The 12,440-nt window shown below is 41.2% G+C and overlaps 2 protein-coding genes across 8 annotated transcripts; both read right to left on the bottom strand.

Annotated features, from left to right (window-relative positions):
* Positions 1 to 635: 635 nt before the first annotated feature.
* LOC127613672 (solute carrier family 22 member 7-like) lies at positions 636 to 5,342 on the bottom strand. Of its 6 annotated transcripts, none has more exons than XR_007966278.1 (10): positions 4,584 to 5,342; positions 4,410 to 4,513; positions 4,088 to 4,242; positions 2,968 to 3,136; positions 2,630 to 2,753; positions 2,420 to 2,529; positions 1,684 to 1,898; positions 1,497 to 1,605; positions 895 to 1,051; positions 636 to 810 (listed from the first exon to the last, which is right to left on the bottom strand). XR_007966278.1 is itself a non-coding variant. In XM_052084800.1 (10 exons), the coding sequence occupies exons 1-10, from the start codon at positions 4,965 to 4,967 to the stop codon at positions 716 to 718; spliced, it is 1,689 nt and encodes a 562-aa protein (XP_051940760.1). In that variant the 5' UTR covers positions 4,968 to 5,330; the 3' UTR covers positions 636 to 715. The 6 variants fall into 6 exon arrangements, 5 of the variants coding, with proteins under 5 accessions (XP_051940760.1, XP_051940761.1, XP_051940762.1 ...); XM_052084800.1 differs by having other exon boundaries at positions 636 to 827; positions 895 to 1,101; positions 4,584 to 5,330; XM_052084801.1 differs by having other exon boundaries at positions 899 to 1,101; positions 4,584 to 5,135.
* Positions 5,343 to 6,261: 919 nt separating this feature from the next.
* On the bottom strand, positions 6,262 to 10,330 carry LOC127612892 (solute carrier family 22 member 7-like). Of its 2 annotated transcripts, XM_052083721.1 has the most exons (10): positions 9,892 to 10,330; positions 9,412 to 9,515; positions 9,177 to 9,331; positions 8,916 to 9,084; positions 8,718 to 8,841; positions 8,526 to 8,635; positions 7,529 to 7,743; positions 7,349 to 7,457; positions 7,064 to 7,270; positions 6,262 to 6,409 (listed from the first exon to the last, which is right to left on the bottom strand). In XM_052083721.1, the coding sequence occupies exons 1-10, from the start codon at positions 10,261 to 10,263 to the stop codon at positions 6,379 to 6,381; spliced, it is 1,596 nt and encodes a 531-aa protein (XP_051939681.1). In that variant the 5' UTR covers positions 10,264 to 10,330; the 3' UTR covers positions 6,262 to 6,378. The 2 variants fall into 2 exon arrangements, with proteins under 2 accessions (XP_051939681.1, XP_051939682.1); XM_052083722.1 differs by lacking the exon at positions 6,262 to 6,409 and having other exon boundaries at positions 7,059 to 7,266.
* Between the last annotated feature and the right edge of the window lie 2,110 nt (positions 10,331 to 12,440).

Genomic DNA, 12,440 nt, shown 5'->3' with positions numbered 1-12,440 from the left:
CAAGGTGGATGGCACACGGTGACGCCTACACCGCAAATAAGCAATTTGATTGGCTCACAGGAGTGTCATACTCGTCTGTGATTAGCTATAAGACATTTCCATCTCCACCAAAAGTGGCACTGCGGACTGGTGATGGATGCTGTTGCGGTTGCTGGTTTACATATCCAAGCACTACTTCAATGCTGCAGAGCTTTTTTTTAATTGTTTGTTGTATTTTGTTTCGACTACTTCAATTTGGCTGTGACAAAATGCACATGGAATATATTACTGGTATTTCTATGAAACCTTTCAACTTTATTTTGTGGTGACATTAAATAAATTCGCTTGCCAATATGTTTATTATTATGTTAGTGGTGTAAAATTACAAAGTACAGTATTATACCCATCACTAAACCAAATAGGAAAGTTTTGTAGGTTTACGTTTCAATCATAAATGTTTCAACGGCTCTCTCTGGTGGACATTAAGTTACATTGCATGTAGAAGTGGCTCCTCGGTGAGCGATTTACTCAGTGCGTTGTCACTTATGGGAATTTTTTTGACTCCCTGAATCAATGTACAGTATTTGTCACAGAAAATTGTGCAAGTTCCAACAGGACAACGAAATATAAACATTTATTCACATGAATTCATCTAATTTGTTTTTCGGAATCTTTATTGACTTATATTGCACACAGTTGACGGCGTAACCATGTGCCGTTTGATCTGCGGAGTTATCTAAGAGAATTGTTCTTCAGATGTTTTCTTAGCTGTTTCGTAGCAACCGCAAAAATTATGGTGGAGCATTCGTGGTAGATGTGGAGTCTGGTCTTCTGAAACATAAAGGACACTTTATTTATCATTTACTCAACTCCAACTATGATTATAATATATATAACATTTCCACGCGCAATTACTTGCTCTGTTCCACATCTTCAATTGTCTCCGGGAGGCGGGTGTTATTTGTTTCAGGAAGGAGGATCGTCAACAATCCAACACCGAAGGCCATCATGGAAAATAGGAGTCTTGGTAAACCAACCCACACTTCATCAAGAAGAGCCACCAGCGGCGATACTGCCACACCAAGACGGGCGAGGAAAGAACAGAAGCCAAAACCATTTTGTCTGTGACAACACATAAGAACCCACAACTTTCAGTCACACCTTCAACTTGCACTCATGGAATTCTCATAACAATTAATGTTCTTAAAACACGAGTTACTGGTGTACCTTAAGAATTAGAGAATAACAATGCAACCGTTTTCCCATAATTTACAATTTTTTTTTCAGTGGTGCAAATACACTTTTCTAGACGATTTTTTGGGGGGAGGGTGGCGGCTGATTCCGAGTCCACCCTCATTTTTTTTCTCTCGGTCACATTTAAGTAATTTTTTTGGGGTCCCAAGTCAACGCCCCCCCCCCCGCCCCCCACACCCCCCAAATAAAAAACCTGACCCTGAAAACTCACAGGTCGAGGCACTCGTAAGTCAAGACGCCACTATATATTGTGTTTTACTGACCTCAATACTGTCGGATACAGTTCTGTTGTGTACAAATACAAAACAGTAAAAGCTGCTTCTGCAAACATCTTGCCCATCGCGGCCACTGATGTCTGAAATGCTGCCATATCTGAAAAGAAGACATTCAGGAAGCACTTTTCTCAGCCCACTGAAAAGCTCTTTCCCCTTTCGCACCCTCGTCACTTACCAGGTGGGATAATCACGTTGCAAAACAAACACAATCCAGTCAAAAGAAGTCCACCGCTCTGATTAAACTTTCGGCCAAATTTGTTAATTGAAAAAAGGCAGAACATTTTGGCGGGAACTTCAATGAATCCGTAAATCAACTGTGTGACAAAAATGTTTAAGCCGAATCCGGAGATATTCAAGCTGATGCCGTAGTAACTGCAAGCCACTCCAAACCTATGAACAGAAGAACAGATTAATTCCCAATGGTAAAATTACAATGCAGTGGAATCTACAAGTCGAAGACGTATCAATAAGGACTTTGATAAAAAAAAAATATTCACGCACATGATGCATCTAAGCCACAACAACTTCAGAGTCCAAACTGCCATTGTGTATGATGTTACGAGACCTCAGCTAATTCCCGGCGTCAGCTCCATCGTGTCACGTACATAGCTTTCACGCATGTGTGCCCCCCCCCCCCCATGTAGATATGTCACTTGTGCAGGGACGTTGATCCATAATGAGAGCTAGTAGTATAAAAAATGGATGGCTGGATAGTAGTTTAGGAGTTAGTTTCTGTGGGCCAAAAAATGTCTCACTTTAAGAACAAATTGAAGCTGGCCGGGCCTCCGTCCTGAAAGTGTGCAACCTCAGAGGTTCTACTGTACTAAACCGCACCAACTTGTATCCACGGTATGTGTTAAAGGGCCAAAAAAAAGTCCAGCATGACAAAGTTTTTGTTATATGAGCCATACCACACAGTGCCAGCAATTGCGGTCAGTCTCCTCAATTTCGGCGTTCTCACCAGATCCAACAAGGAATATTTCTTGTTTTCATTTTCTAACGCAGTTATTTTTAACAAATCCTGTGGGAGGTAGAAGAGGACAAAAATACTCCTTTAAAGACATACATTTTTAACAAAAAAACTGTCAGTCTTGACAAAATTTGGTGACAAGAGTTTGCACCTCAGGTTTTAGGTCATCCATAAACTGCTTTCTGCCATTTACCTCGGCACACTTGCTTAAGTACAAATATGCAGGGTCAATTTTTCCCTGGCTTACCAGCCATCTGGCAGACTCTGGAATCCACCTGTATCGACAGCAGAAGCACATAAATTAATCATTAATCGCAACTAGATAGTTCTGGTTCAAAGACAACCAGAACCGTGCATTTGCAGTCGATGAAACACCCTGACAAAGGCATGACCGAGATGAATGAGAATATTCACAGGCAACATCAATGAAGGTCTTTACAATGTTAAAGTTTGTTATAATGAAAGAATCACTTGATACTATTTCCTTACCACCAATAAATGAGTGCTGGCAAGAGTGGGATGGTTGACACAGCCATCAGATACCTCCAGTCATTTACTAAATAGGCAAAGGCGCCAAGCAGCACACTGCCAATACTCCAGTCCATGCTTAATAAAATGAGCAGAGAAGACCGATGCTTGATGTCCGCCCATTCGATAGCTAGGATAAAAGATCATAATTACATGGCTTAGGGGACATTCACACAACAACATCTAACGTATGTTCAGGACAGACAAAAGGACAAATTCTAGGTGGGTATGTAGTCATGTTTAGTCAGCGTTTCCCAGTATTGTGTGTAAAATCTGGGACTGAACTCAAAGTTGATGATGTGTTTTTGCAGGAAGCCATGACTTATTCGATTGTTTCAATGACAAGTTCCAATACGAGCGACAAGTAGCCAAATACGGGCTAACGTTCGGACTAGTGAAGGAGAATTGGATAATTATATATGGAGCCTCTAAAGCACAGGTGTCATACTCAAGGCCCGGGGGCCAGATTTGGCCCGCCACATCTTTTGATTTGGCCTGCGAAACAAATCAACTTCCCTGATCCTTGGTAAAATCTCAACCAAAATGTAAAATTCTCATATGTAATAAATACAAGACAGATTGTAAGCATTTTCTTGTAAGCAAACTCCTCACTACAGTAACTTAAACAATAGTTGAATCAACCTTAATTGACTTTTGCATTTTGGTTTCAGCCATAACGGCCCGCCAAGGGAAACGGGAACTAAAATGTGTCCCATGACAAAAATGAGTTTGACACCCCTGCTCTAAAGTGACAAGGCAAGAAGAAAAAAACGCTCGTGCGCACCAGAAATTGGTTTTCGATGTCACGAGAAGGGTTTTCATGAGCGCACAGGTTTTATTGTGTGCACCAGAAAATCTTCTCGTGACCATAACAAACATTTTGATGCTCACAAGAAAGCTTTCTGGGTCATTACCTTTCTGCTGCGCATGAGAAAATGTTTAGTGTGCACCAGAAAACTTTTGCATGGCCCCTTGTGCTCACCAAAAAAAAAAAAAACTTTTCCGATGTAGTAATGGGCCCATAAGTACAAAATAAGCCTTTGTACCTAAATTGATGAGTTGCATGCAGGTTAAAACTCACTCAGAACCACGCCGACTATGCTGACTCCGGAAGCTCCAAAGCCAGTCAAGAACCGCATGACTGCTAACATGACATAACTACTTGACAAAGCACTTGCAAATCCAAAAATTGAGGTGATCAGAAAGGACACCAACAGCATGATTTTTCTGCCAAATCTGCCAGAAAACAAAACAAAACATTGGATTAAGAGAGAGACTAAGTTGTGTTTATCATGCTAACAGTTTGGACTTTCGGAATCTTCCTTTCATATTGATAGCTGTTAATAGCTCAGGTACAAATTCAATCAAAAGTGCAAACAGAAATATGCATGAATCATGAGGACCTGTCACTGAGATGGCCAATGACTGCTGCTCCAAACATGACGCCCAAGAAGAAAATAGTGGCTGTGGATTTGTTCAGTCTCTTTCGCTCACAAACCAGATCCCACTGAAGAGCCAAACACTTGAAAAGTAAGCATTTATCTGATGATTTATAGAGAAATTCAGAGTCAACTCACCTCTGTGGCCAGAGTAGACTTCATGATGGACGCATCATACACCCATCCATTCTGACAATGTACTGTCGGGAACACGGGAGTCTTGGAGGAATTCAGCAACAGATGATATTGAGGCTCTGCAAACATCTGACAAGAACTAAAGCTCCCATCTTCCTCTACTGGAATACTGACAATGAGCTTTTCCTCACTGGAAAGATCCCTAAAAACATCCTCTTCATCAAAAGCATTGATGTTGCAATGGTGAGAAGGAATGAATGCAACGAAATTATTCTGCAGAAAGTGAAAAGGCAAAATCAGACGAGGAATTACCAACATTAGCATTAGCCTAAATTGAAACCGCCCGAAGCCGTTCACTTCTGCTAACAGGTCATCAAACTTCATCATGAACGTAAGAGTGGCAATGTGGATGGAGCGAGGCACGAGGAAAACAGGAAAAATCTTGGAGCCCAAAATAATGGACAGTTACGATGGGGGGAGGGAAATCTGTAACAGCATGGTGAGACATTGAGAACACAGCGTCGTATTTTGCAAGATATATCAACACAATTTGGCAAGTCAAATATTTTGAGAATAAATGAGTTGCCAGTCGGGGGCTGGCTACTTTGCTGCAATTATACATTACAAGATCATGATTGCTGGTTTGAGCTGTTGCTAACCGACATGTGCTTTGAAACAAAAATGTAATTATTGACTCGAGAAAGAGCCTTTCTCCGTTATTATTGACCAGCCAGTTGAATCTGTCTTGGGATCACAGCTGATTCACTTAATTACATAACTATGGTGAGTCGGGCAAACCATTTCCTTCTCGCTGTCCTTCAAACCAAGCAATAAGCTCATTTTTGACAAATCAAACTGGCTGGGTATGAATATTTTGTTTGTCAGATCAATGATTGGATTTTTTTTTTTTACCCTTTCATGCACCGATAATGATAACCTGTCACCTGATAACATAATAAACTGTTCACTGTAGTAACCTCTGTCCCTGAGAGGGTCAATGCTTTTTTAAAACTGCGGCATGATGGCCTTGGACAGAGATGTCTTTAAAATCTCTATATATATTTTTTCCCTTTCGTTTTAGAATATTCTTAAATGCTTTTTTACTTTGCATATTCTTTGTCAAAGTGAAGGAAAACAAGAAAATCATTTGATTATTTAGTGTTCCTGTTATGTCTTTTAATCTGCACATGACTCCAAAAAAAAATCTTTGAACAGAAAACAGATTAAGGGTATCCACAAATTCTCTTTCCAATCCAAAAAAAAGGCATTAAAAGGTCTCAGATTAGTTATTTTTGTCAGTGGTCATCAAGGTTTTTAATCCCACTGCATTTGAACATTGCAGGTACCTGTGAAATAATTCCCTAAAAATGACTCCTCTGCCCCCCTAAAAAAAGCACAATGTGTTTCATTGTTAACTGAAAACTTTTAATAAACTATTAAGGATGTCAAATATCCACTGTGGGCATGTCTGTCAATTTGTGTGGGGCATAAAAAAAAATTACGACGACAAGGACAGTGTTGGATAAAAGCAGGAGTAGACAAACACATTTTAAAAAGCACACACACACACACAAAACCCTTCTACTCCTCAGTTTGCAATAATTTTGACAGATTTCTCAAGATTGCGTTGAACTGTAAAGAGACTATGGACACGCTATCGCTGCCAAATGAACACTGGAGGTTTTGCATCTTAAAACTTTATTGCCAAACACTTTTGCAGCTCCAAGATTCTTTTCCTTCTTGTGCAAGCTGAATATGACATGGCCAGGCTATGCCACAGGTTTGTTTTTTTTCTTCATTAGATTGTCTTCCCCCTGGTTATTTTTTCCCTGTATAACATATAATAAAATGTAGGTTAGTCTTTTTATGCAAGAAAGATTCAGCTCAGACAAGTATATAAATGCCATTTTCTAAAATCAATGAATGATTCGACACATTTTCTACTGCACAGTACTTCCTGCGCTCATTTTACTACTTTGTAGTTTGAGACGCTTGTTCTTTTTCCACTTTTAAGATTCTACAGTGGGAAACTGTGAAAGCCATCCAGCATTACACATATCAGTCGCGATGCTACATGCTAAAAAACAACAATGGGAGGGGGAAACGATCTTCTGTTTCCTTTTCAACATGCGGCTGTTATACTAAATTTCCCCCAAGAAGCAAAAAGTCGACTAGAGACTATGGTGTGTAATACAGCAATGTCCGGGTACAAACACACACCAACAGGGGATGCTAGCATTATCATGTGTGTGCATGTGTGTATAACTTTTTTTTTTTGGGGGGTGGGGGGGGATTTCTAATTCTAAATTCAAATGTTATAATGGTGGACCCATGCGGTATCAGCTCGGCATGCTAGGAACTCCGCCTTACCAGTCCCTCAAAAATAGCGTCGGGCCTTGCTAATAGAAAAAGCGGCGATAGTGTGTTGAGCCAAGCCAAGCTGAGCATGCAGTCAAGTGTCACAAGGCGTTACACCACTTTACCTGGGTTTGTCAATATCCTCTATGAACTCTGGCATTCTGGTATTTCGTGTTTCGGTTAGGAGTAACGCCACTAAACCGGAAAGGATCGCCATTCCACAGTAAATCATAGGGGGTAGGAAACGCCACACATCTTCAAGAAGCATGATCAGCGGAGATATGGACACGGCCAACCGCGCCACAAAGGAAGTGTAGCCTACACCATTCTGTCTGGATGATAAACGAGGTTGTAATGCAGCACCAGATTGGAAGAGTACAAATGGTTAACTAAGTTTGTTACTGACTCACCGTATGACAGTGGGATACAGTTCAATTGTAAAGAAGAATATGACTGTGAACGATGCTTCCGACATGGATTTTCCTAGAACTCCGACAATCGTACGAATGATCCACTTCTCTGAGGGACGGTTAAAGGTTAAACCAGAATATCCATTGTATGTAAAATTGTAAAAGAAATGAATCAGAAACCTTTTGAGACAAACATGTTGATGAAAAGGCAGAGACCGGTGGACAGCAATGCCCCTGCCTGAACCAGCCTTCTCCCAATATTTTCCAATAAGAAATAAAGGGCAATCTTCATTGGCATTTCGATTGATGTAAATAGAAAGTGAGTGAGGTACAGGTTTAATCCAAACCCGGTGATATTCAAGATTATCCCATAGTAAGTGAAAGCAACCCCAAACCTGAAAGAGGAAAGAAAAAAACATTAAACAGTCCACACTAAATCTTGAACACATCAAAACAAAATTCTACCTCACATGTTCATACAAGGGCGGCCCGGTAGCCTAGTGGTTTGCACGTCGGCTTCACAGTGCAGAGGTACCGGGTTCGATTCCAGCTCCGGCCTCCCTGTGTGGAGTTTGCATGTTCTCCCCGGGCCTGCGTGGGTTTTCTCCGGGTGCTCCGGTTTCCTCCCACATTCCAAAAATATGCATGGCAGGCTGATTGAACACTCTAAATTGTCCCTAGGTGTGAGTGTGAGTGTGAGTGTGAATGGTTGTTCGTCTCTGTGTGCCCTGCGATTGGCTGGCAACCGATTCAGGGTGTCCCCCGCCTACTGCCCGGAGACAGCTGAGATAGGCTCCAGCAACCCCCGCGACCCTAGTGAGGATCAAGCGGTTAGGAAGATGAATGAATGAATGAATGTTCATACAATTACATGCATTTGTAAATAAAATTACTTTTGTGTGTTAAATCAGACATTGATAAGTTGGAGGATGGCTCTGTCCAGAGTTAAGAAATGTGCATCAGCTCTCCTTGAACGCTCACTATTTAACACATTGTATTTCATTTGTGATTCCAGGAATGTAAACTTAACAGTCTTAATATTCCAACGAAGCTGCAACCTTTGCGCTGCGGCCCCGGCAATTTGGGGTTCAGATTTCCCTGCTATATCAAAGAAATGCTCAAAAAGGTACTGAAGGAGAAATTTACCAATCACCCGTTCTCTAAAACTTCAACTTACCATACAATCCCAAGGCATACGCCAAGTTTCCTTAAGGTTGCCGTTTTGAAAAGATCAATAACAGTGTACTTCTTGTCAGCGGTGTCTGCGTCGACAGATTCCAGTAATGTCTGCAAAGCAACGACACAAACGATTGCATCACGGTCACCACTTAGTTGACTGAAACAAAGTAAAAACATGGAGAAAAAGTACCCTTGGCGTAATGGTGGCCATGCACTTGCATCTGTTGTTCATTTCTGCACACTGATTGATGTAATAGTAGGCATCATCAAACTTCCCATTAGCCACAAGCCATCTGCCAGACTCCGGAAGCCACCTGAACATCACAAACATGGTGTCACCTCGAGAGTTTTTGGAGGCATGTTAGCAGGCCTGATGATCTTTGAATACCTCCAAGCAACCAGGGCCAAAATCAGGGGCGAGGTCACGGCCAGAATGAGGAGCCTCCACTCGTTTACCATGTATGCCATTGCAACCAGGACGCAGTTTCCGAGTGACCAATCAAGGCTGAAGATTAAACCAAAGAGAGTCCTCTGTTCTGCACCCAACCACTCTAAAGCTGGGAAGATGATGCTCCGTAAGACTGAATAGCCAGCCAATGGGTCGGGGGGACAACATTTAGCCGTCAAGAAAAATTGTGGCTTTACATACTCAGAACAATAGAGACGATACTTATTGCAGAAATGGACATCCCAGTGAAAAAACGCATAACTCCAAACATGACATAGGACGTGGAGAGTGCACTTAGCACGGCAAATGTCATGGTTGTCAGATAGGACACCAAGAGCAGCCGCCGCCTGCCAAACCTGGTCAGAAAAAAAAGAAGCGTGGTCCTTATTTACTGTAATATTGTTTCCATGACACAAAAGAGTTGAGTTCATTCTACCTGTCACTCAGATATCCAAACAAAGGCGCTCCTAACATAACACCAATGAAGAAGATGGTGGCCGTTGCTTTGTTCATACCTTTCCTGCTGCACACCAGATCCCACTGCGAAGAAACAAAAACGCGTAAACGCAACACATCAATTAGACATCCGAGGTACTTGTGCTTCCCGTAGGGCCAAAAACAACACTGCTATTTTCTTGTTTCTTTCCCCCTTTGACCGATGGCAGGTGCCTGTGCGTCCAGAAGCGCAGCCAAAAAAAGCAAGTTTGCTCTCATGAAGTAGTAATCGGAATACCATTAATACAGCTAATCAGTATGGTATTGCTATTGGCATTACAATTACTATTGATTGTAGACGCAATTTGTTTTCCTTTGATCCCATCTCACGCTCTCTGCCTTCTGTCCTTCTAGTCTATTAATACAACATCGATGACAAAAACTGACTCCACTTGAAAGACTGAACTTAAAATGAACTTACCTCAGTTGCCAATGTTGATTTAAAGTCACTTTTGTCATACACCCATCCGTTTTGACACTGTACAATCGATGACTCCTCACTGATGTTCAACAGGTGTGGATGTCGAGGCTTGGAAAACATCAGACAGGAGCTCAGACTGCCGTCCATCTCTGTCGGAATACCTGTAGACAGCTTCTGTTGCAAAGTTAAATTCGAGATGTTGAAGTTATCCAATGTGCTGATATTGCAGTGGTGAGAGGGAACCCCCGCCATGAAGTTATTCAGCAGAAAGTGACAAGGCACTGTAATTCGAGATATGACCTGGATTAAGATCAACCTAATTTGGAATTTCCCAACGCCACCAATTTCTGAAAGTATGTTGTCAAATTTCATTTTTGATAACTTCTACAGTCACAGAGATGAGCTTCATAGAAGAAGTAAAGTGTGCTCTGCCCTGAGCAAGGTAAAATGTATCATTGCGGGGTTAATAATTACAGCCCTTAAACATGTGGCTTTTTTTTCTCTCCATTTTAGTGATGTGTGGTTGGTGCAGGCCAACTTCACTGTTATGTCATGTAACCTCAGCTCAATTTTATTCATAGAACATGTAACCATCGCTGCATACAAAGTGCTGTATGTGGAGTAAAAATCTGGAATCCAAAAACAAAGACAGTTAAAACAATAAATTACCCGCATAAAAAACAGTAAACACCATAAAAGACAAAAACATTGCTGAGTCCCATTCGGAGACAAAATCCACTGAATGAAAATGTGTTTGAAGCAAGTTGTAGAAACAGACAGAGATGGGCTTGCCTAAGGAGAAAGTGTCTTTTCTGCTCAGTGGGACATAGATCTGACTTTCACCCACATAGCAGTGAAAGGAAATACCATGCTTCCTTAAGATGAAACCCAAGGGGCAGCAAATAAACTAAAAAAACAACAGGGGGCCCATTATTGAACCCTGTTTAACACCATACAACAGTGGGGCAAAGCAGGACTCAGAGCAGCCTAGGTTAAAACAAAAGGTTCTGTCAGCCAAATAGGATTTAAACCCTATAGAGCGCTACCACTACTGTTTACCGGCTGCTGCAAATGATTCAACAGAATACTGTGGTCCACTGCATCGAATGCTGCATGCCGGTCCAAAATAAAATACATCAAACACATTGTCCCTGTATTTCTGAGTGACATAATCCATAAAGAGCTCAATCAGAATTAATATCTTCTAATTTGTGATTTGTCGACAAGGATTTATTTCGCATCCATGCAGAGACATCCAGTCAAAGAGATTTTATGCACACCACTTAACAGTAAGACTATTAAAATTATCTTTCATTATGATATAAAGAAGTCTACATATGCTGTCGTCAAGGGCATGATTTTCCCTTACGGGGGGGCATGTGAGATGCTAACTCAGCTGTGTCCAAGAGAGCATCGACACCTCTTCTTGCTCTTTAAATAGAGTAGAGAAGGAGCAAAGCGGCACTCCAGCTGGTCAGTGGGTTTCCCAGACATCTGTAATTCACTCTAATTTGTCTCTTCTGTGCCCGGATCCTAAATTTCCATCTTGGGCCCTAAAACAAAAAGGAAATAAAGAGTACAGGGCTGGATGCCAACGTATGAGAGAAAAGGAGTAATTTCATGGACGAGAAAGGAACTATGAATAATTGTAAGTAGCAATTTGGTCATTGATTTATTTTGGTGGACCGAAATGGTGCTGCAAGGTAACACTGTGTAAATGTCATTGTTTGCAATGGATTATGATGCATCCGGTAGCTTATGATGAATTTATACATACATGTACTGTATACACTGAGCGCATATACATTCTGTATATGTCACATGTATGTGACAGTACATACAAATGCACATATGTTGTGAAGCAAACCTATACAACGAAACTGATTTCGTGTTGTGGGTTTATGTTCTAATGCGGTCGCTCGATTGGCTAGCGACATTGTCTCAGGGTATTATTGTTTTCCGTTTAAAATTTTGTTTTCTCCTACATGAAAGACTATGCTTGTTTGCTTAAAAAATCATGTTGCTATGTATTTCTAAACAAATTTGTATGAGTGTTGTGTTGTGTTTTGCGATATTCATTGACACTATCTCTTAACCGCGGAGAACAAAATTAAACCTTGAACTCCCGACTCCACAAAGAGTTTGCTATATGTCCGTCAGCGATAATTTTTACTGAATCCTGCTCGCACATACTTCAACGTCACATCACCTCGTTGGCTGAGGTAATACGATGGAAACATCTAACCCGCGAGAGGTCAATCCTAAAGGGAGGTCATGCCTTGGAGCCAGAGATCACAAATGTTTTCAAAGATGCCTACTTCCTGTTGCTAAGGAGAGGGGCAATCATGGCAAATGTAATGCCTTACTTGGAAGCAGAAATTCTTGCTGCACCAAACAAAGTCTTGAGTGGTAAAATGATGTGGAACCAAGTGTGAAGTGAAGAGAACGGGACACATAAGAGACTGTCTAACTTTGGAGTAGCCTCATGCAATGAAGCACAATCAGTCTTATTTTAAATGGCAACGCAAACAAATCTTCATACAAAACAG

The sequence above is a fragment of the Hippocampus zosterae genome, chromosome 13 (assembly GCF_025434085.1).
Source record: "Hippocampus zosterae strain Florida chromosome 13, ASM2543408v3, whole genome shotgun sequence".
NCBI lineage: Eukaryota > Metazoa > Chordata > Actinopteri > Syngnathiformes > Syngnathidae > Hippocampus > Hippocampus zosterae.
The sequence above is the reverse complement of the archived record's forward strand: the minus strand, read 5'-3'. Positions and strand labels throughout refer to the sequence as shown.